The 24531-nt window shown below is 41.9% G+C and overlaps 2 protein-coding genes across 2 annotated transcripts; one reads left to right on the forward strand and one right to left on the reverse strand.

Moving 5' to 3' along the window:
• The first annotated feature begins 431 nt into the window (after positions 1-431).
• LOC149011399 (nudix hydrolase 8-like) lies at positions 432-3596 on the forward strand. Its single transcript, XM_089162296.1, has 8 exons — positions 432-728; positions 932-997; positions 1502-1639; positions 1752-1829; positions 1963-2013; positions 2835-2869; positions 3078-3186; positions 3260-3596. Exons 1-8 carry the CDS (start codon positions 474-476, stop codon positions 3440-3442), a joined length of 915 nt encoding a protein of 304 aa, XP_089018422.1. The 5' UTR covers positions 432-473; the 3' UTR covers positions 3443-3596.
• Positions 3597-4541: 945 nt separating this feature from the next.
• On the reverse strand, positions 4542-21589 carry LOC149011400 (uncharacterized). The gene is made up of 2 exons (XM_089162649.1): positions 21056-21589; positions 4542-4904 (listed from the first exon to the last, which is right to left on the reverse strand). Exons 1-2 carry the CDS (start codon positions 21587-21589, stop codon positions 4542-4544), a joined length of 897 nt encoding a protein of 298 aa, XP_089018775.1.
• Positions 21590-24531: the final 2942 nt, after the last annotated feature.

Here is a 24531-nt window from a genome sequence, read left to right on the forward strand (position 1 = left end):
TAAAACAAAATCCAACACAACTACCCACAAAAACAGAAAACGGGGGGGTGGGGGGGGGGGGCCTCCGGGGCAAAAGTAACCGCCATCCCCTCTTAATAAAAAAATAAAACATTTTTTTTAAGATAGACCACAGCCCACGCCGGGGTGCTTTGGTTTGTTTTATTGTCGCCCCCACTCTCACTTACAAATACCCTGTTTTCTCTCCTCCTGGTTTGGTTTTTTTGGGGGGGGGGGGGGGAAGTTGAACGCGGCCCTCCGCTTTTTGTGTGTATTTAGGCGGGGCCCCCACCCCTGAACACTGACAAGATAGACAAGAAACGGGGTGTCTTCCTAAATATGTGGTGGAGTGTGAGGGGAGCATAGTCCTCTACCCACGATGCATACTACTGCCATAGACACAAATATCCTCTCAAAAGTAATACTACATTTTCATTATTTATCCAGGTTTTCCATGCAAGGTACATCATTCAGCAATGCCGAAGCTTAAACTCAACTCATCTAATGATGGTAGTGGGAATTCACTGTTACAAGTCAGCAAGAATGTGTTCAAGAAACAGGCAGTTCAAGTTCTCTCCTCAGATGTTCAATCACCAACCATGAAACTTGACTTGCTTGATGCCTATGACGATGACTATGATGGGGTTATCATCAATCCCGGTTGCTTACCTCCCAGTGGAAATGCATTTGCTTTTATGCTTTGTGCTTCACTCTCCAACTGGAAGTTAAAGGTTCTGGGCTTCTTGCATTATGTTACCTAAATGATCATCCTTTTACATCACCATCAAATCAGTTAAACAGAGACGTTCAAGGAAGATATGTAGATTAAAATATACACACATTAAATCATCCACATATTTGTTTCTTTTCCCAACTCAAAATATATTCTTGTTACTCTTACCACCGTTGCTCAACACATCAATACATATTGCAGGGTAAGAAGGGAGTATGGCTAAAGATACTAGATGAACAAGCTGACCTTGTTCCAATAGCCATCAAGGTAGGAGTTGTTCATTGCTGATTGATTTTAGATGAAATGCCTATCTTTTTATCTTGCTGTTCTTCTCCCATACATACATGTGAAAATGTAACAAAACTCAAGATAACAATGTTTCAGTCTTGGTGCCATTTCTCAAGTGCCATCATCCTCAGGTAGTGAACAAAGGCCACCCCTTAACTGATGTAGAGCTGAACATGTTAAGTGTTTATGATACACAAAAATCGTTAAAGTCTTCTACCCATAAACCGAACTAATCCTGCTATAGGGGAACCTTGGAGAAGAAGTACTGAATCGCAGAAGATTTAAATTCTGAGTTAGCCCTACATGTGACCTGTGAACCTATAATCACAATGCTTTTCAAGTTTGAGCAGATCCCAGATTTCCTCTACATCTGCATAACTACTTGAACATAAAAATACAAAATGGTTCTTACTATTTTGTGTTCTAATGAAATTTTCACAATTATTATGCTTAAATTGTACCCTCTCATGCTTATGCTTTCAGGAAGGTTTCAGCTATCATCATGCAGAGCCTGGCTACGTAATGTTAACACATTGGATTCCAAATGACCTTTGCATGCTGCCTGCGAGTCCTTCGCATCTGATAGGTGTTGGTGGATTTGTGATGAATGAAAAAGGAGAGGTATGGTCTAAAAGAAATGTTTCGCATCGCCTTACTATTATATTCAACTAATTCATGATTTAATGAATCAAACATCCTTCTTAACCACTTTGTCAAATTTGCTGTCAAACAGGTGCTTGTAGTGAAAGAAAAGAAATGTCCTTGTAGATGCTCTGGTATATGGAAGTTACCAACAGGATTTATCAATAAGGTACTCAACTATCACCATGCATGAATCCCAGATATTAAAAGTTTTCTCATAGTTATCTAAGAGCATTTGAACATTGTTTGCAAATGATTCAAGACAAATGTGATTCTAGGTGTGACTTTTGTGTTCTTCCCAGTCTGAAGAAATATTTGCCGGAGCTGTAAGGGAAGTGAAAGAAGAAACTGGTGTAAGAAGAATCTTAACTTGCTTCAATCTCTTTATCTTAGTGATTGCCTAATGGTAAGGTTCAATGTGTTGGCGATATATCGCCATGTCGCTAGGGTGTCAATCGCCATGACGCTAGGGGGTGACACCCTAGCGAAATGACTTATTAAAAAAATCACCCATATATTGTAAAAAATCAGCAATCTATCATGAAAAGTCGATTTTTCGACGATATATAACCAAATTCACCATATTTAACAAAATTTCATTCGATTTTTCACTGATTTTTATTCGATTTTTGCCAAAGTGACGTAGGACATCTACAAGCTCTGGGGGCACTGCCCCCACACCCCGCCGGGGCGGCCTCCCCGGACCCCGCATTCGTCGGCAACAAAATGTGAAGCATGAACCATACTCAACATAATTGTAATGAATTGTAGACTTTAGTACTTCTCTTCGCTAGTTGTATATTTGTGTTCTCTTTGCATATTTGCATTAGTTTATATGAGTTTTTCAAACTTCCAATTTTGCCCGCATATAGCCGGACATGTGCCAATCAAAAAATTTAGATTAACTGATGTTTTAGGCCAAAATAATGCTCCCAGTGTGTTTATTGGTCTTAACATATGCTACACAACAACATTCAAGCCAAAATGACCGTAAATACCCCCCGAGACCAGGGTTGAATTTTCATCAACACCCTGCCAAAAGTTGTTAACATGTCGGCAAAATGTCGAACCTTGCCTAATGGTTGTAAGTACAAAAAATGAAGAACTTGCCTCATAATTAATGTTCATTTAGCGTTTGACTAATGGACCTCTTTCTATGATGATTCTTCTACAGATAGATACAACCTTCATGGAGATGATTGCTTTCAGGTAATAACAATCTTTACATTCCAGATTTCAGATCATGTCAATCTTTTCCTTTCATTAAATAAAATCAAGAATGCCCAGAAACTAATGACTTTATATTCTGTGATTCAATTGCAGCAGACTAATTTGCTCCTATTTAAATCACAAAACTAATATTTTCTTCATGGTGGAAGATGTTGGACTTAATTACCATTTTCATTTCTAATTTCAGGCATGCACACCTTCTAGCTTTTGAGAAATCAGATTTGCTCTTCATCTGTATGCTTAAGCCTTTGTCATCAGAGATCAGTATCGATGAAAACGAGATTGAAGAAGCAAAGGTAATCAAGGCCTACATTTTATGTTTATTTTCTTCTAATATTTTGTTAATTTCTCTTAAAATTGTCTCTTCAGTGGATGCCTATTGATGAATTTGTGGGACAATCCTTCAATCAAGATGATCAGATGTCAAAGAAGATTATTGATCTTTGTATTGCAACATATGAAAATCAATACAGTGGACTTTCTGCTCATGAGATGACTTCCAAATTAGATGGGAAAATGTCATACCTTTATTACAATAACTTAAAAATCTAAGGCCATGGTTCTCTTCTGAGGGGTAGGTCTTGGCGTAATGGTTGGTAGACCACAATTGTACCTTGAGGTCAAGGCATTGAAATAGCCTCTCAGTAAAAAATTGCTTGTGTAAGACTCCGTAGGAATATTGCCCCCTCAAACTCTGCTTGTTCGAAAGCCTTTAATTAGGCACTAGTTTCACCCTATTATTCTCTTCTGAACTATTAATAATAATATCTGTGCATTTGGATGCTATAACTTGTAGCTTCATTTCATAGCCAATGTGGAAGAGATGTTTTAAGATAATTTATGCAATGATTACAAGCAAGGTTTAGAGTGAGAGAGAATGAGATCTGAAAATATGTATTCTCGATAATGAAATCAGTTACATACAAATGAGACTACTTATAATAATCCTATATATAAGATGAAAGACACTTATACCCTTTCATCCCCCCTCAAATGTGGCCGAGCCAAAAGGCCAAGTTTGGAACATAAAATAGAAAACTCTCGACGAACCAATTGTATCATAAGAAGAGGAAACAAACTGGGCAATCAAATGTCCAAGGGCCACCTTCTCCTGCACAAAATGATAATCCAATTTTAATGTGCTTGGTACGGGCATGAAAGAAGATTGACTGTCATATGCAAGGCACTGAGATTATCACAAAACAAAAGAGTAGGCCGCCGCTGTGGAATACTAATATCCTGCAAAAGAAAACAGGGCCAAGTTAACTCAGCCATTGTAGAAGCCATGGCGCGATACTTGGCCTCGGTACTAGAACGAGAAACAGTGGGTTGCTTCTTAGCACACCAAGAGATGCAATTGCGCCAAGAAAGGTGCAATAGCCCGTAGTAGAGCGTCGAGTTCAGAAAATCCATATAGCTGAAAAGAACTCTCACGATGAATATTGAGGCCATGATCCAAGGTACCTTTCACATAACATAGAATACATTTAATGCAAATCCAATCACCCAAGGTAGGAGCATGCATCGTTTGACAAACTGTATTAACATCATAGGCTAATTTAGGACGACTCATGGTCAAGTATTGAAGGCCACCAACCAAACTGCAATAGAGAGTGATGTCAGCAAATGGAGCAAAGGAGAGAGTAACAGACTAAGCAACCATAGGAGTACTCGTAGGTTTGACATCCTCTAAATGAGCACGACATAGCAAATCAGAAGCATACTTCTTCTGGGACAAAAACATACCAAAAGTCGTAGAAGAAACCTCAATGCCCAAGAAAAAATGTAGAGGACCGAAATCCTTCATAGCAAATGGAGTCCGAAGAGTATCGATAAACCGCATCACAAATGCTGAATCATTCCTAGTTAAGACGATGTCATCAACATACAAAAGTAACACAAGAACCTTCCCATGAGCGCAATAAATGAAAAGGGAGCTATCTGAGGGAGTAGAGACAAAACCATAATCCAACAAAAAACCATTGAAACGATCAAACCATGCACGAGGTTCTTGCTTAGAGCCATACAAAGAACGATGAAGATGACAAACATCATCGGGACATGAGATATCAACAAACCCAGGAGGTTGTGTCATAAACACCGGTATATCAAAATTGTAAAACCCAGCCCTAACCTTGACCCGGAAACCTTGTTATTTGTAGGTCCAGTGACCCGAAGTAAAGTAAGAAGTCAGCTTTGGGCCATCCCAGTGGAGGACTTGGTGTCTGGCTTTGAATCCATGAGAGTTGAAGATGAAGTTCTATTTATGGAAACTGAATCTTGATGAAGATCGGATTAGTTGATGGACTTGGAGTGCTCTCTATCTTGGTTTGAAGGCATTTCTACCTATTAGGTAAGTCACTTGTTATGTGTGCAAAACCTCTTTAGGATTGGATTTGATCTGGGTCTTCAATTCTCTATTTTGGAATTGCTGTCTGCATTGGTCGACTGGACCAGTCGACCAATCCACTCGACCAATGGGTGCTGTCTTTGGCAATTAGGTCTTGCTTGCTCTATTTAAGTCCAATCTCGAGTCTACTTCGTATTTGCTGCCTCCAAACTCTTTGGAACGAACCAAAGACCTCTGCAAGTCATCTCCCTTGCATCCTTGGTGATTTTCTTGACGGATCTTCGTCAAAACTCTTCCTTTTGCATCAAAGGTATGTCTACACTCTCTTCTTCTCCTCCATCTCTGTTTTTCTTTCCTTTTTGAGTTGATACAGTAGAGGAGATGCTGCATTCTCTGTTGCAAACATCTCTGGACTTGTCTCTCATGATCATCCTAAGGATTAATTTCTAAAACAATGATCTTAACCATGATCATTGCAAGCTTTTGAAGGAATCATGATCAAACCATGATCTAGTCTTTGTTTAACTTCTGATTTGAATTTTGATCTCCTTGGATCTTCTATATTGATCATGTTAGTAGTCAATTGATGTGTTTTCTTTTCATGATCCATGATCTATCAATCTTTAGTTGTTTCTCTTCTACCATATCATGTTTTCTTCATGAATCATGATAGTTATATATATGGTAGGTTTTGTTTCCTTATTTAGATTTATGCTTTTAAGCCTATTTCCTTGAAGATCTAAGTATGCTTTTCATGATACCCTTACCTGAAGCAATGATCCATTCTCCTATTGTTCTTGTCTTTGATTTCTATCTTGAATTCCTCAAGATCCATGGTTGATCTAATTATGGTAACTTTTTGTTTCCTAATTTGGATCTTGATGGCTTGATTCGATTAGTGTTTTGAGGTCCCCTATATGTTAGGATACTACTGATGTAGTTTACCCCTTGCTTAGTACCCTTTTGAACCACCAAATTCGGATTTTATATCTTAAAACTCTGTTTTTTTTAGGCTACTGTCTGCATTGGTCGACTGATTGGTCGACTGGACCAGTCGACCAATCCACTCGACCAATGAGTACAGCAACTCCAGAATTGGTCTGTGTTGGATGTTTTGGTATCTTTTCTGTTAGGGATCTTTCCTAATATGTTGTATACACTTGTTTAGGACCTTCTTCTCAAGTTTGCCAAGATCTTACTTGATTTCTTAGGATTCCTTTGCGAGTTATAAAAGGTAAGGATGGTTACTTCTTTAACAACATAGATAGCATGAATCTAGTTTCTATATTTGAATATCATTGATTTGTTTCCTTAATTAGATTCTTACAATGATATATTACTGTTGCATAATCTTGATAACACTAGCATTACTTATTCATATTGAATTGACTCATGTATGAATTACTTACCAATTATATACAAAGTGATTGTAATTATTGATTTCTTTCCATATATGAAGTTACCATATATGTGATGATATGAATTGATGCATGTGCATGCTTAAGTATGGTTTGGAAAGGGGAGGTGTCCTTTTGACACTTCTGTCCTTGGACTACTACGGGAATATTATGGGATGTTTCCGGAGATGCCCTATGGACACCTTCCTAAACTGTTGGATGACTATCTAGGACTGTCTAGTAGTGTTTGGCTAGGATGTCCCATTATGTCAGACCCTAATCGGAGGGGTATTGAGACCGAATGACCCGTGGTAGCAATGGGGATTCATGGGCGCTCAAGACCGGTAACCAACCCGTGAGAGGACAGGAATCACATTGTGGGGGCCATTTATTGGTAGGGTTGCATATGGATAGACTTGGGCTCACGGGCGCTTAAGACCGGTAACCAACCCGTGAGAGGACGTGAGAGCTTCCCGTTTACCATATGTGGATGATCAATAGGGTTGATGAGTCCGTAGTCAGGGACTATGAGGACTCTAGTGTGAAGGATACCGGAAAGGATCGTCAGGGACGAGGAATGGACGTATCTGGATCTGACTTGATGTAACTAAGTAGAAGACTTGCATTTGGCTAGGCTTTACCCTGACATGCGCCAGTACTTAGACCAATGGTGATGTGAGAGAGCGGTGACCTATACCCCCAGCCATGGAATGTCCCGAGGGATGCCGGACCCATTACCAACTGATGATGAGTGATTGAGACCTTCCTAAAGAAGTACGGTGCTATGACTTAAAGCATGTCTGCCAATAGAGACCAGCATATATAGAGTTAGATTCATTCATTCATTGCTTGTCTCATACCATATTGCATTTATGTTTGTTCTGAAATCCTGCCATTTATGTTATTATGGATTTAACTGCCTTACTTGAGTTTCTTTGAAACTCATTCCTTTATTGTACAATGTTTGTTAGACTATTCTGCAGTCTTGAATATTATGACGGCCCCTATGAAGAAGCGCAAGGAGAAGAGGCATATCTCCGGGGAAGGTGATTGCGGTTACAACAATTACACTGAAGATCCCGCGTGTGGTTATGCTCCGTACGATGCTTAGTCCGACCATTGAGTGGAAGCGCCCTTGTGCCGTTTATGAGATTTATACTTATAGGGATGTTGTCTATAAAGTGGAGAACAATTTAGTTACCCATTGTACTTGCTACTTGGGATTAGATTTTGTCTTGCTTATTCTCTTTTAGAACTACTTTTCCGCTGGTTGTAGAGTGGGATTTTGCCTCACTTTACTTATCTGTTTTTGACACTCTGATTATATCTAGTACTCTGATTTATATATGATTCATTCTTTCCTTATTTGGATCTATGGTTTATCTTCCGCACTTTTATTATTATTGTTCATGATTATGTTATTGTTTATGTGGGAGGTTGATTACTCGATACCTGATCTTCGGGCTGTGGATCACACTCTCGGGTATGCCAGATAGGGTACCGGCTGGGAGGATGTGACATGATTGGTATCGAGCCCAAGGTTCGAGGAAATCCTAACCACAAAAGACAATAACTTAACATTCCCGAGTCATTGATCTGAAATGACTCTTCTACTCTTAGAAGTGAATAATAGAACACTTGGATTAGAAACTTAACCTATGAAGCATAATGAGAACATTTCGAATAACATACCATAATTATACTTAAACAAATGTCACTAATGCAAAGAAAAGAAAGGTGCATAATATACAATAATTAAGTGAAAAAAAATGAACTTCATTAATTTCAAAAGCTTTTACAACGATTACATCTGAAAGGCATAAATGAAAATCCTAGGGTGCAGTCTATCTAGGTGATCTTCTCGATCTCTCGTATGCTCCGAACTCCTCCGCTAGCTGAGTCACCCGATGCTCTATCCTATCTGTCGTGACTCCATCCTCTCGTACATCTGCTCTGTCCGACCTCCATCCTCTCTAGCATGGAAGTCATCGATCTCATCTGTGCCCCAAGATCCGAAGTCTCTGGAACCGCATGTGAAGGGCCACCCGCCTCGAAGTGTGATGAAGGAAACTCATGATGCACGGCTCAGCCTCGTGCATATCTCGTATCATCTCCGGCCTGATCATCACTATCGGGACCGATATCCTCTCCTCCATCCTCCGACTCCTGATCCTCATCCTCCGACTCCTCATCATCCTCACCCTCCGGACCAGGAGATCTCTCGATCTGCTGTAGTCTCATCGGCGAATGGTCCGAGTCCCGATAGAGTATCCCCGTGAACCGGCGTCCCTTTGGTGTATCCTCGAAACTCACCCCGAAATGCCCGAAGATCAAGGTCGGTAGCCTCCCATAGCAAAGGTTCCGCATGCTAGGCCGCGAGAATCAAGTCCAGCATGACCTGCTTGAATGATGTAGGAGAGATCGATCTCGAAGCCCATGTAGATGCGGTAGATGACTAAGGCCTCCATCACCGTGACCCAATGGTGATGTCCGGCCTTCGGCATAATGTTTAAGCCGACTATGCGACCGATAATCCGTGCAGAATCCGTCATCCGTCCGCTGGTCCACGGAGTGAAGCATCGACGACTATCCCATAGCGTAGAGCATATCTCGCGAAGCTCTTACGGCATCGGATGGCTGTCCGGATCTGCTCTGCGGTATCCACACACACCTGTTGTGGATAGTAAGGAACCCTGCAAGATCTCAGCCCGGTGCTCGGGTGGAAAAGCGAATCCGAGTCCGGAAGACCCCTGCTCCTTAGGACAAGTCTAAGTGGATGTCCTTGACCTCGAGCCTCCTCTGTGTAGGTAAGGTTGCTTTGAAGAACAACCTCACTAGCTCCCGGGTATACCGGCGGATCCTCGGTGAAGAGATGAGTCCACCGCAACGTGTCGAATCTCTGCCGAATCCTAAAGACTCGAGCTGGCGTAGGTGAAGTAGACGTCCCATCTCGATGTTACAGTAACTGAAGTAGGCCTCGTACAGGAACTCGGCCTAAGGGGTGTCGAACATGTCTGGTCTCCGAACCTCCTGTCTAGGCTCTGAAGGAACCTGACCTCTGCCCCTAAGTGCCCCTACAATGCGACCACGACCTCTACCTCGTCCTCACCCTCCCCTCTGCATAGTGTGTATCTGTGAAAGAGACAAGAGACAATTCCAGTTAGTGCTACCTTAAGATTTGAGCCAAAAGGGTATTTTTGTAATTTTTCGGAAAATTTCAAATTTGGGGGAAATTTGATTTGAACATACTAGCATGTGTGCAATACTTGGAATTTCATGTCTATGAAGTTTGTTTGAAGAAAATCGATCGAAAATTTGGATTAAAGCGAAAAATTCAGCAAGAAGGAAATTTGGGGATTTTGCAATTTAGGTCAAAATTGGATTTCTGAAAAGTTGAAATTGGTTTAATCAAATTTTATGGACCTATCTACAATATCATCTTGAGCATGTAGCATTTGATCTCGTGTGAAAATTTCAAGCGGTTTGAGAGAAAACGAAATTTTTCTAAAGATAACGATTTCGGTATGAAAACGTTGCGAGATGAACACCAATATGTTAGAACTTGTTGTCTATGCATGGCATTGTGTTTAAAACCTAGGGAATATGTTTCTAAGCATTCCTAAGCATGATTTCTAGCATTGGATACAAGCAAAGCATGGTTTTGATTGAAATGCAAGCATGAGAAGATGAAAATGGAAGAAGGAATGAGAGATTTACCTTGTTTGTGATGATTGTGTGTTGTTGTGTTGTTGTTGAAGCACCAAAACACCTCAAGAACACTTGTGAGAACCTTTGGAGACTTTCCCTAGAGCTCTCTCACCTTTGAAAGAAGATAGAATGAAGAGGGAATGTGGAAATGAGGCTTATAATGCGAATTTTCGCATTCTGTCTACATTGGTCGACTCATTGGTCGACTGGGTCAGTCGACCAATCACTCGACCAATGGTCACAGAGACCTCATTTGCTGTTGAATTTTTGGAAAATGTGATTTTTGCCTTATGGATTATTGTTTGATGACTATATGGATTTATTTGAGCATGATTTAAGTTTTCAAATCATTTGGACTTCTGGTTTATGTTGAAGCTTCGAAATTCGGTATTTTGATGTTCACAGTTTTGCAAAATGGTTACTCTGAGAAGTGGGCGTGGTGAATCCAGTGGTCAAGGAGGTGGTGAAATACCTCAAGGAGGTGGTGAAATACCTCATGGAGGTGGTGAGATACCTAATGTTGATCAGGGTACCCATGAGATACCTGGTGCCCCGAATGTTGGAAGTTTCCGAGATATTGCCAATATTATGGGCAATATGATGCGAGCACAAGCAGCTCGGTTCAACCAGATGTTGGTGGGTTTCATGACTCTGCATAATGAGACTCGAGCTGGTGCTAATGTGAATCCTCATGCCGCAGTCCTGAATGCGGGAGGTTTAGCTGGAACTCCTCATACTCGCTTGATGGAGAGTTTTCTGAAGATGCAAGTACCCACTTTCACTGGAGTTACCAAGGACCCCTTTTTTCCTAACAAGTGGCTTCGTGAGTTGGAGAAGGCTTTCCGACATCTGCAATGCTCGGAAGCTCAGAAGATTCTGTTTGCTGAACAGAAGTTACAACAAGAAGTTGATGCATGGTGGATCTCCACTCGGCCTGTTTTGGAAGGTTTGCATGCAAGAGTTGTAACTTGGGAGTTGTTCAAAGAGGCTTTTTGTATGAATTATTTCCCCGAGGCGGTGAAGGATGCGAAGGAAGCTGAGTTCATGGTTCTTACACAAGGATCTCTGTCTCGTGTTGGAGTACCAACGGAAGTTCGAGGAGCTTCATTTCTTTGCTCCAGATTCTCTGAAGGTTGACCTCGCCAAAGCGAAGAAGTTCTTCAAAGGACTGCGCCCTGCCATTAAAGCTTACCTCACAGTCCAGCCTATAGTGAGCTATGCTCAAGTGGTGCAGAACTCGAAGAAATTGGAAGAAACAGAGAAGGAAAGTGCACGTGTGCAAAAGCCCTGGCAGCCAAGGAACTCTGGTTTGGTGGATCGTAATGATCGGCGTTTTGTGAGACCTACACCCTACCCCACTCCTACCTTTCAGCCTAAGAGTGTAGGTCAGAACTCGGGTTTTCAGCAGCCCGGCCAGTTTAGACAGTATGGCAGAAACCGACCACCAGCAAGTGCAAGTACTAGGCCTTTTGTTCAGAAGCCCTCTGTTGCAGCCACCCTGTTGGACCCGGCAATCTGTTTGCTTCTACGCAAGCAAGCTGGTCATTTCGCTCGTGCTGTCCGAAGCGGCTTTGTCCAAAGCAGCTTTGCTCCAGTGGTGAAGAGTGCTCCTGCTCCTCCCTCCTGGTAGAGTTTTCGGTATTTCCGGTCTTGAGCAGGATCCAAGCCATGAAGTGATTACGGGTACATTGTTAGTTGCTTCTATTTCTGCATTTGTCTTATTTGATACGGGTGCCTCTCATTCGTTCATGTCATCTCGCATTCATCAAGAAGACTAACCTAATCCCGAGAAGAGTTGTTTATTGATTAGTACACCTACTGGTCTGTTGTGAAACTAGATAAGGGGTTATCTAAATGTCCTGTGTTGATTGGTGAGAAGAACTTGGAAGCCAATTTTGTAATTCTTGATATGAAGGACTTCGATATTATTTTGGGAATTGATTGGTTAACAGCCCACAAAGCTGTGTTCCTTTGTTCCTCAAAGAAGATTCAGTTCCATATTTGTGGAAGTCCGGTCTTAGAATTTCAGGGGGAAAAGAGAAGGGTTTGTAAGAAGGTGCTTGTCCGCACTTGATGCAAGTCTATGCCCTAGTGGATGATGCTTCATCTGAAGGCAAGGGTAAAGTGGAGAAAAGAGTCGATGAAGTCATGGTTGTCTGTGACTTTGTTGATGTCTTCCCTGATGATCTATCGGGAGTGCCTCCAGACAGGGATGTCGAGTTTTCTATTGATCTCGTCCCTGGTGCCGCTCCGGTATCTAAAGCTCCGTATAGGATGGCTCCTACTGAGTTGAAAGAGTTGCAAAATCAGTTGAATGAGCTCATTGATAGAGGTTTCGTACAGCCTAGTGTGTCACCTTGGGGAGCTCCGGTCTTGTTTGTCAAGAAGAAAGACGGTAGTATGCGCTTGTGCATCGACTACCGTGAGTTGAATAAGCTGACTATCAAGAATAGATACCCGCTGCCCAGAATTGATGATCTCTTCGATCAGTTGAAGGGTGCAGTTGTGTTCTCAAAGATTGACTTAAGATCCGGATATAACCAATTAAAAGTGAAGTCTAGTGATATCTTCAAGACAGCTTTCCGAACGCGGTATGGTCACTACGAGTTTAGAGTCATGCCCTTCGGATTGACCAATGCTCCTGCGGTGTTCATGGACCTCATGAACCGAGTATTTCATGATGTGCTTGATAAGTTTGTGATTGTTTTCATTGATGACATCTTGATCTATTCGAAGAGCGAAGAAGAGCATGCGAGTCATCGAAGTTTCACTTTGCAAAGGTTGCGAGAAAAGAAGTTGTTCGCTAAGTTTAGCAAGTGTGATTTCTGGCTTAAGAGAGTAGTATTCCTTGGTCATGTGGTTTCAGCCGAAGGTATTCGTGTCGATCCTGAAAAGGTTCAAGCTGTGGCTGATTGGGAAAGGCCGAAGTCGGTTACGGAAATAAGAAGTTTTCTTGGATTGGCGGGTTACTACAGAAGGTTTATTGAGAATTTTTCTCGGTTGGCTGCTCTTATGACTAAGTTGACCAGGAAAGAAGAAAAGTTTGTTTGGTCCGACGCTTTGTGAGAAGAATTTCCAAGAGTTGAAAGATAGATTGACAAGTGCCCCGGTTTTGACTATACCGATAGTTCCGGTGGTATGACAGTTTATACCGATGCGTCAAAGATTGGATTGGGTTGCGTACTGATGCAACATGGCAAGGTTGTAGCCTATGCTTCTCGGCAATTGAAAGATTATGAGCAGAATTACCCCACTCACGATCTAGAACTTGCCGCTGTTGTCTTTGCTCTGAAGATTTGGAGACATTACCTCTACGGTGAGAAGATTGCCATTTTCACGGATCATAAGAGTTTGAAATACTTCTTCACCCAAAAGGAGTTGAACATGAGACAAAGGAGATGGTTGGAACTAGTCTCCGATTATGATTGTGATATTCAGTATCACCCTGGGAAAGCAAACGTTGTTGCTGATGCTCTTAGTAGGAAGAACCAGAAGAAGACTTTGGATTTGAATGCTTTGAGTTTACCATTGTGGTCTTCTATGGAGAGTTTTGATTTGGAAATTGTCCCTGAGAATTCTGATTTTATTCTTTCTGCCATGATAGCAAGATCTGGTCTTAGAGATAAGATTGTTGCTCTGCAGGGTTCTGATCAAGAGCTTTTGATCAAAGTTGAGAAGATTTCTTCGAATCCTGAGTCGGACCCCGACTTTGGTATATCCATGGATGGTGCTTTATTATTTAGAGGAAGACGTGCGTGCACGCAAACGAAGAAGTTAAGAAAGAAATATTGAAGGAAGCACACCGGTCGGTCTTTGCTATACACCGGGAAGCACCAAGATGTACAAGGACTTGAAGGAACATTTTTGGTGGATTGGTCGCAAGGCTGATGTTGATGATTTTGTTGCCAAGTGTGAGACTTGCCAACGTGTGAAAGCCGTTCGACAACCCCCATCTGGATTACTTCAACCTCTTCCTATTCCTAGTTGGAAGTGGGAGGATATCTCTATGGACTTTGTGACTAGCTTGCCTCGGACAAGTAAAGGCAATGACACTGTGTGGGTGATTGTTGATAGGTTGACCAAATCAGCCCACTTCATTCCCATGAAGATCACTCATACTCTGGATAAGCTAGCAAGGCTTTACGTGGATAATGTGGTTCGTCTGCATGGTGTGCCATTGAGTATTGTTTCGGATCGTGATCCTAGGTTCACCTCAAGGTTTTGGAATAGTTTGCAAAAGGCCTTGGGAACCCAATTGAACTTGAGTACAGCTCATCATCCACAGTCTGATGGACAATCTGAGCGGACAATTCAGACATTGGAAGACATGCTCAGATCTTGTCCGGTGGATATGGGTGGTAATTGGGATGAACACCTAGCTTTGGTTGAGTTTGCCTATAACAACAGGTTATCAAGCAACAATAGGCATGGCTCCATTCAAGGCTTTGTATGGCAGTACTTGTAGGACACCTTTGTACTTGGATCGAGACAGGTGAAAGAAAAGTTTTAGGTCCTGAAATGATTGAAGCTACGAGTGCTATGGTAGATATGATAAGAGAAAGGATTAAGTCTCGCCTGAGCCAAGACAGAAATCTTATGCTGATAAGAGAAGGACCAATTTGGAATTTCAAGTTGGAGAGAAAGTCTTTCTGAAGGTTTCACCAATGAAGGGTGTGATGAGATTCAATGTTAAGGGAAAGCTTAGCCCTCGTTTCATTGGACCTTTCGAGATTTTGGAAAAGGTTGGACCTGTTGCGTATCGATTAGCATTACCTCCGCCTCTTGCTGGTGTTCACAATGTGTTTCATATTTCGATGCTCCGAAAATACATAGAGAATCCTGAACACATTTTGCAGCAAGCACCTGAAGGACTTAGTGCTGATTTGACCTACGATGAAGAACCGGCCGAAATCTTGGATAGGAAGGACAAGCAGCTGCGGAATCGCACCATCCCTTTGGTGAAGATTCGGTGGAAGAACCATACCCCTGAAGAAGCTTCTTGGGAGAAGGAAGAAGACATGAAGGAGAAGTTTCCTTACCTCTTTGGAAGCACAGGTACGCTTTCAATTTCGAGGACGAAATTTCTTTAAGGGGGGGAGAATGTAAAACCCAGCCCTAACCTTGACCCGGAAACCTTGTTATTTGTAGGTTCAGTGACCCGAAATAAAGTAAGAAGTCAGCTTTGGGCCATCCCAGTGGAGGACTTGGTGTCTGGCTTTGAATCCATGAGAGTTGAAGATGAAGTTCTATTTATGGAAACTGAATCTTGATGAAGATCGGATTAGTTGATGGACTTGGAGTGCTCTCTATCTTGGTTTGAAGGCATTTCTACCTATTAGGTAAGTCACTTGTTATGTGTGCAAAACCCCTTTAGGATTGGATTTGATCTGGGTCTTCAATTCCCTGTTTTGGAATTGCTGTCTGCATTGGTCGACTGGACCAGTCGACCAATCCACTCGACCAATGGGTGTTGTCTTTGGCAATTAGGTCTTGCTTGCTCTATTTAAGTCCAATCTCGAGTCTACTTCGTATTTGCTGCCTCCAAACTCTTTGGAACGAACCAAAGACCTCTGCAAGTCATCTCCCTTGCATCCTTGGTGATTTTCTTGACGGATCTTCGTCAAAACTCTTCCTTTTGCATCAAAGGTATGTCTACACTCTCTTCTTCTCCTCCATCTCTGTTTTTCTTTCCTTTTTGAGTTGAGACAGTAGAGGAGATGCTGCATTCTCTGTTGCAAACATCTCTGGACTTGTCTCTCATGATCATCCTAAGGATTAATTTCTAAAACAATGATCTTAACCATGATCATTGCAAGCTTTTGAAGGAATCATGATCAAACCATGATCTAGTCTTTGTTTAACTTCTGATTTGAATTCTGATCTCCTTGGATCTTCTATATTGATCATGTTAGTAGTCAATTGCTGTGTTTTCTTTTCATGATCCATGATCTATCAATCTCTAGTTGTTTCTCTTCTACCATTCCATGTTTTCTTCATGAATCATGATAGTTACATATATGGTAGGTTTTGTTTGCTTATTTAGATTTATGCTTTTAAGCCTATTTCCTTGAAGATCTAAGTATGCTTTTCATGATACCCTTACCTGAAGCAATGATCCATTCTCCTATTGTTCTTGTCTTTGATTTCTATCTTGAATTCCTCAAGATCCATGGTTGATCTAATTATGGTAACTTTTTGTTTCCTAATTTGGATCTTGATGGCTTGATTCGATTAGTGTTTTGAGGTCCCCTATATGTTAGGATACTACTGATGTAGTTTACCCCTTGCTTAGTACCCTTTTGAACCACCAAATTCGGATTTTATATCTTAAAACTCTATTTTTTTTAGGCTACTGTCTGCATTGGTCGACTGATTGGTCGATTGGACCAGTCGACCAATCCACTCGACCAATGAGTACAGCAACTCCAGAATTGGTCTGTGTTGGATGTTTTGGTATCTTTTCTGTTAGGGATCTTTCCTAATATGTTGTATACACTTGTTTAGGACCTTCTTCTCAAGTTTGCCAAGATCTTACTTGATTTCTTAGGATTCCTTTGCGAGTTATAAAAGGTAAGGATGGTTACTTCTTTAACAACATAGATAGCATGAATCTAGTTTCTATATTTGAATATCATTGATTTGTTTCCTTAATTAGATTCTTACAATGATATATTACTGTTGCATAATCTTGATAACACTAGCATTACTTATTCATATTGAATTGACTCATGTATGAATTACTTACCAATTATATACAAAGTGATTGTAATTATTGATTTCTTTCCATATATGAAGTTACCATATATGTGATGATATGAATTGATGCATGTGTATGCTTAAGTATGGTTTTGAAAGGGGAGGTGTCCTTTTGACACTTCTGTCCTTGGACTATTACGGGAATATTATGGGATGTTTCCGGAGATGCCCTATGGACACCTTCCTAAACTGTTGGATGACATATCTAGGACTGTCTAGTAGTGTTTGGCTAGGATGTCCCGTTATGTCAGACCCTAATCGGAGGGGTATTGAGACCGAATGACCCGTGGTAGCAATGGGGATTCATGGGCGCTCAAGACCGGTAACCAACCCGTGAGAGGACAGGAATCACATTGTGGGGGCCATTTATTGGTAGGGTTGCATATGGATAGACTTGGGCTCACGGGCGCTTAAGACCGATAACCAACCCGTGAGAGGACGTGAGAGCTTCCCGTTTACCATATGTGGATGATCAATAGGGTTGATGAGTCCGTAGTCAGGGACTATGAGGACTATAGTGTGAAGGATACTGGAAAGGATCGTCAGGGACGAGGAATGGACGTATCTGGATCTGACTTGATGTAACTAAGTAGAAGACTTGCATTTGGCTAGGCTTTACCCTTACATGCGCCAGTACTTAGACCAATGGTGATGTGAGAGAGCGGTGACCTATACCCCCAGCCATGGAATGTCCCGAGTGTCACGCCCTCCCAGCCGGTACCCTATCTGGCATACCCGAGAGGGGGGCCCCACAGCCCAAAAAGCGGGGGGGGGGGACCACCCCCCCAAAAAAAAAAAAAAAAAAAAACAAAAAAACAAAAAAAAAGGAGAAGAAAAAATGATTCAATAAAGAAAGAATGAATCGTAAACGAAACGGAATAATAGATATAATCGAGTGTCAAACAGATAAGTAAAGTGAAGCAAAAATCCCACTTTACATCCAGCGGAAAAGTAGCTCGAAAGAATAAACTAAATAAAAGCTAATCCCAGTAGCAAGTACATTGGGTAACTAAATTATTCTCCACTTTGTAGACGACATCCTTGTAGGTGTAGATCTCATAAATAGCACAAGGACGCTTCCACTCAATGGTCGGACTAAGCATCGTACGGAGCATAACCACCCGTGGGATCTTCGAGTAATTGTGGTAACCGCAATCACCTTCCTGGAGATATGTCTCTTCGCCTTGCGCTTCCTCATAGGGACCGTCATAGTATTCCGTCACTGCGGGATAGTCTAACAACATTGTACAATAAAGGAATGAGTTTCAAAGAAACTCGGTAAGGCGATTAAAATCCATAATAACATAAATGGCGAGGATTCGAGAACAATCATAAATGCAATATGATATGAGACAAACAATGAATGAATGAATCTAACTCTATGTATGCTTGGTCTCTATTGGCGGACATGCTTTAAGTCATAGCACCGTACTTCTTTAGGAAAGTCCACTCACATCCTCAACCATTTAAGATATCTTGGATTCCCTCCAACCATTTAAGATATCTCGGGCGACCGATTGGTAATGGGTCCTTCATCCCTCGGGACAAACCTTGGCGGGGGTTAAGTCAACACACTCTCTCACAACCATTTGGTATAAGTCTTGGCGCATGTCGGGGGTAATACCTAGCCAAATGCAAGTCTTCTACTTGGTTACATCAAGTCGGATCCGGATACTTCCATTCCTCGTCCACGACGATCCTTTCCGGTATCCTTCACACTAGAGTCCTCATAGTCCACTCGGACTACGGACTCACCAACCCTATTGATCATCCACATATGGTAAACGGGAAGCTCTCACGTCCTCTCACGGGTTGGTTACCGGTCTTAAGCGCCCATGAGCCCAAGTCTAACCATATGCAACCCTACCAATAAATGGCCCCCACAATGTGATTCCTGTCCTCTCACGGGTTGGTTACCGGTCTTGAGCGCCCATGAATCCCCATTGCTACCACGGGTCGTTCGGTCTCAATACCCCTCCGATTAGGGTCGACATAACAGGACATCCTAGCCAAACACTACTAGACAATCCTATATATGTCATCCAACGGTTTAGGAAGGTGTCCAGAGGGCATCTCCGGAAACATCCCATAATATTCCCGTAGTAGTCCAAGGACAGAAATGTCAAAAGGACACCTCTCCTTTCCAAACCATACGTAAGCATACACATGCATCAATTCATATCATCACATATATGGTAACTCCATATATGGAAAGAAATCAATATTTACAATCACTTGTATAACATTGGTAAGTAAATCATACATGAATCAATTCAATATGAATAAGTAATGCTACTGTAATCAAGTTATGCAACAGTAGTATATCATTGTAAGAATCTAATTTAGGAAACATATTAATGATATTCAAATATAGAAACTAGATTCATGCTATCTATGTAATTAAGGAAATAACCATCCTTACCTTTTATAACTCGCAAAGAATCCTAAGAAATCAAGTAAGATCTTGGCAAACTTGAGAAGAAGGTCCTAAACAAGTATATACAACATATTAGGAAAGATCCCTAACAGAAAATATAGCAAAACATCCAAAGCAGACCAATTCTGGAGTTCTTTGTACTCATTGGTCGAGTGGATTGGTCGAGTGGTCCGGTCGACCAATCGGTCGACCAATGCGAGACGATAGCTTAGAAAATCGAGTTTTGAGATATGAAATCCGAATTTGGTGGTTCAAAAGGGTACTAATCAAGGGGTAGACTACATCGGTAGTATTCTAGCATATAGGGGACCTCAAAACACTAATCAAATCAAGGTATCAAGATCCAAATTAGGAAACAAAAAGTTACCATAAATAAATCAAACATGGATCTTGATGAATTTTGAAATAGAAAACAAGGACAAGAACAATAGGAGGATGGATCATTGCTTTCGGTAATGAAAACATGAAAACATGCATAGGTCTTCATAGAATAAGGCTTAGAAGCATAAATCTAAATAAGGAAATAAAACCTACCATATATGTACTATCATGCATCATGAAGAACACATAGTAAGGTAGAAGAGAACAACTAGAATTCTATGGATTATGGATCATAGAAAGAAAACACAACCATTAACCACTAACATGATCAATGAAAGAAGATCCAAAGAGATCGGAATTCAGATTAGGAAATTAACGAGAGATTAAATCATGGTTTGATCATGAATCCTTCAAAAGCTTGCAATGATCATGGTTAAGATCATTGTTCTAGCCTTAAATCCTTAGGATGATCATGAGAACATGTTCGAGAGATGTTTGCAACGAGAGGATGCAGCATCTCTTCTCTTGTCTCAACTCAAAAAGGAAAGAAAAACAAAGATGTAGGAGAAGAAGAGAGAGTAGACATACCTTTTGATGCAAAAAGAAGAGTTCCGACGAAGATCCGCCAAGAAAACTCCAAGGATGCAAGAGAGATGACTTGCGAGAGGTCTTTGGTTCGTTCGAGAGGGTTTGGAGGCAGCAAATACGAAGTGGACTCGAGGTTAGACTTAAATAGAGCAAGAATCAACCTAATTGCCCAAAAACAGGCACCCATTGGTCGAGTGGATTGGTCGTGGCCCGATCGACCAATCGGTCGACCAATGCGACGACAAGGCCAAAACGGGGAATTGAAGGCCCGGATCAAATCCAAACCTAAAGGGGTTTTGCACACAAGTCAAGTGACTTACCTAGTAGGTAGAAATGCCTTCAAACCAAGATAGAGAGCACTCCAAGTCCATCAACTAATTAGATCTTCATCATCGGGATTCTGTTTCCATAAATAGAACCTCATCATCAACCTTCATGGATTCAAAGCCGGACACCAAGTCCTCTCTTTGGGATGGCCCAAAGCTGACTTCTTACTTTACTTCGGGTCATCGGACCTACAAATAACAAGGTTTCCGGGTCAAGGTTAGGGCTGGGTTTCACATTCTCCCCCCCTTAAAGAAATTTCGTCCCCGAAATTGAAAGCGTACTGTGCTTCCAAAGAGGTAAGGAAACTTCTCCTTCATGTCTTCTTCCTTCTCCCAAGAAGCTTCTTCGAGGGTATGGTTCTTCCACCGAATCTTCACCAAAGGAATGGCGCGATTCCGCAGTTGCTTGTCCTTCCTATCCGGGATTTCGGCCGGTTCTTCATCATAGGTCAAATCGGCACTAAGTCCTTCGGGTGCTTGCTGCAAAATGTGTTCCGGATTCTCTATGTATTTTCGGAGCATCGAAATATGGAACACATTGTGCACACCAGCAAGAGACGGAGGTAATGCTAATCGATACGCAACAGGTCCAACCTTTTCCAAAATCTCGAAAGGTCCAATGTAACGAGGGCTAAGCTTTCCCTTAACATTGAATCTCATCACACCCTTCATTGGTGAGACCTTGAGAAAGACTTTCTCTCCAACTTGAAATTCCAAATCGGTCCTTCTCTTATCGGCATAAGATTTCTGTCTCGGTAGGCGAGACTTAATCCTTTCTCTTATCATATCTACCATAGCACTTGTAGCTTCAATCATCTCGGGACCTAAGACTTTTCTTTCACTGTCTCGATCCGGTACAAAGGTGTCCTACAAGTACTACCATACAAAGCCTTGAATGGAGCCATGCCTATTGTTGCTTGATAAGCTGTTGTTATAGGCAAACTCAACCAAAGCTAGGTGTTCATCCCAATTACCACCCATATCCACCACGCAAGATCTGAGCATGTCTTCCAATGTCTGAATTGTCCGCTCGGATTGTCCATCGGGCTTGTGGATGATGAGCTGTACTCAAGTTCAATTGGGTTCCCAAGGCCTTACTGCAAACTGTTCCAAAACCTTGAGGTGAACCTAGGATCACGATCCGAAACAATACTCAAAGGCACACCATGCGGACGAACCACATTATCCACATAAAGCCTGGCTAGCTTATCCGGAGTATGAGTGATCTTCATAGGAATGAAATGGGCTGATTTGGTCAACCTATCAACAATCACCCACACGGTGTCATTGCCTTTACTTGTCCGAGGCAAGCTAGTCACAAAGTCCATGGAGATATCTTCCCACTTCCAACTAGGAATAGGAAGGGGTTGAAGTAATCCGGATGGAGGTTGTCGGACGGCTTTCACACGTTGGCAAGTCTCACACTTGGCAACAAAATCGTCAACATCCGCCTTTAGACCAATCCACCAAAAATGTTCCTTCAAGTCCTTGTACATCTTGGTGCTTCCGGGTGTCTGATAAAAAGTAGCTGGTGTGCTTCCTTCAATATTTCATTCTTAACTTCATCGTTTTGCGAGGCACACACGGTCTTCCTCTAAACAACAAAGCACCATCCATGGATATACCAAAGTCGGGGTCCGACTCGGGATTCGAAGAAATCTTCTCAACTTTGGTCAAAAACTCTTGATCGGAACTCTGTGAGCAACAATCTTATCTCTAAGACCAGATCTTGCCGTCATGGCGGAAAGAATAAAATCGAGAATTCTCGGGGACGATTTCCAAACCAAAACTCTCAATAGAAGACCACAATGGTAAACTCAAAGCATTTAAATCCAAAGTCTTCTTACGGTTCTTCCTACTAAGAGCATCGGCAACAACATTTGCTTTCCCGGGATGATCTTGAATATCACAATCATAATCGGAGACGAGTTCCAACCATCTCCTTTGTCTCATGTTCAACTCCTTTTGGGTAAAGAAGTATTTCAAACTCTTATGATCCGTGAAAATGGCAATCTTCTCACCGTAAAGATAATGTCTCCAAATCTTCAAAGCAAAGACAACGGCGGCAAGTTCTAGATCGTGAGTGGGGTAATTCCGCTCATAATCCTTCAATTGCCGAGAAGCATAGGCTACGACCTTGCCATGTTGCATCGGTACACAACCCAAACCAATCTTTGGCCGCATCGGTATAAGTTGTCATACCACCGGAACTATCGGGTATAGTCAAAACCGGGGCACTTGTCAATCTATCCTTCAACTCTTGGAAATTCTTCTCACGGGCGTCGGACCAAACAAACTTCTCTTCTTTCCTGGTCAACTTAGTCATAGGAGCAGCCAACCGAGAAAAGTTCTCAATAAACCTTCGGTAGTAACCCGCCAATCCAAGAAAACTTCTTATTTCCGTTGCGACTTCGGTCTCTCCCAATCAGCCACGGCTTGGACCTTTTCGGGATCGACACGAATACCTTCGGCTGAAACTACATGACCAAGGAAAACCACTCTCTTAAGCCGGAAATCACACTTGCTAAACTTAGCAAACAACTTCTTTTCCCGCAACCTTTGCAAAGTGAAACTTAGATGACTCGCATGCTCTTCTTCGCTCTTCGAATAGATCAAGATGTCATCAATGAAAACAATCACAAACTTATCAAGCACATCATGAAATACTCGGTTCATGAGGTCCATGAACACCGCGAGGAGCATTGGTCAATCCGAAAGGCATGACTCTAAACTCGTAGTGACCATACCGCGTTCGGAAAAGCTGTCTTGAAGATATCACTAGACTTCACTTTCAATTGGTGATATCCGGACCTTAAGTCAATCTTCGAGAACACAACTGCACCCTTCAAGCGATCGAAGAGATCATCGATTACGGGCGGTGGATATCTATTCTTGATAGTCAACTTATTCAACTCACGGTAGTCGATGCACAAGCGCATACTACCGTCTTTCTTCTTGACGAACAAGACCGGAGCTCCCCAAGGTGACACACTAGGCTGTACGAAACCTCTATCAATGAGCTCATTCAACTGATTTTGCAACTCTTTCAACTCGGTAGGAGCCATCCTATACGGAGCTTTAGATACCGGAGCGGCACCGGGGACGAGATCAATAGAGAATTCGACATCTCTGTCCGGAGGCACTCACGATAGATCATCGGGGAAGACATCAACAAAGTCGCGAGACAACTCGACTTCGTCGACTCTTTTCTCCACTATACCCTTGCCTTGAGATGAAGCATCATCCACTAGGGCATAGACTTGCATCGGTCGAGACGGCACCTTCTTACAAACCCTTCTCTTTTCACCTTGAAATTCAAAGACCGGACTTCCACATATATGGGGCTGAATCTTCTTTGAGGAACAAAGGAACACGGCTTTATGGGCTGTCGGCCAATCAATTCCCAAAATAACATCGAAGTCCTTCATGTCAAGAATCACAAAATTGGCTTCCAAGTTCTTCTCACCAATCAACACGGGACATTTAGATAACCCCTTATCTAGTTTCCACATGAGGACCAGTGGGTGTACTAATCAATAAACAACTAGACAACTTCTCGGGGATTAGGTTAGTCTTCTTGATGAATGCGAGATGACATGAACGAATGAGATGCACCCGTATCAAATAAGACAAATGCGAAATAGAAGCGACTAACAATGTACACTGTAATCACATCATGGCTTGGATCTGCTCGATCTTGGAAATCTGAAAACTCTACCGAGAGGGAGGAGCGGGAGCACTCTTCACCAGGGGCGGGG

Source organism: Hakea prostrata, chromosome 7 (genome assembly GCF_041222555.1).
Source record: "Hakea prostrata isolate BN-2017 chromosome 7, UWA_Hpros_2, whole genome shotgun sequence".
In the NCBI taxonomy this organism is placed as follows: domain Eukaryota; kingdom Viridiplantae; phylum Streptophyta; class Magnoliopsida; order Proteales; family Proteaceae; genus Hakea; species Hakea prostrata.

Excerpts from the sequence above, each read along its gene's own strand:
- LOC149011399 (XM_089162296.1), top strand. The coding sequence starts at position 474 with ATGCCGAAGCTTAAACTCAACTCATCTAATGATGGTAGTGGGAATTCA. Across the intron at positions 998-1,501 it reads TTGTTCCAATAGCCATCAAG|GAAGGTTTCAGCTATCATCA; the intron begins GTAGGAGTTGTT and ends TTATGCTTTCAG. Across the intron at positions 3,187-3,259 it reads ACGAGATTGAAGAAGCAAAG|TGGATGCCTATTGATGAATT; the intron begins GTAATCAAGGCC and ends TTGTCTCTTCAG.
- LOC149011400 (XM_089162649.1), bottom strand. The coding sequence starts at position 21,589 with ATGATTGAAGCTACAAGTGCTATGGTAGATATGATAAGAGAAAGGATT. Across the intron at positions 4,905-21,055 it reads CTTACCTCTTTGGAAGCACA|CAAGAACCTCGTGCATGGTT; the intron begins GTACGCTTTCAA and ends TATGGCTCTAAG.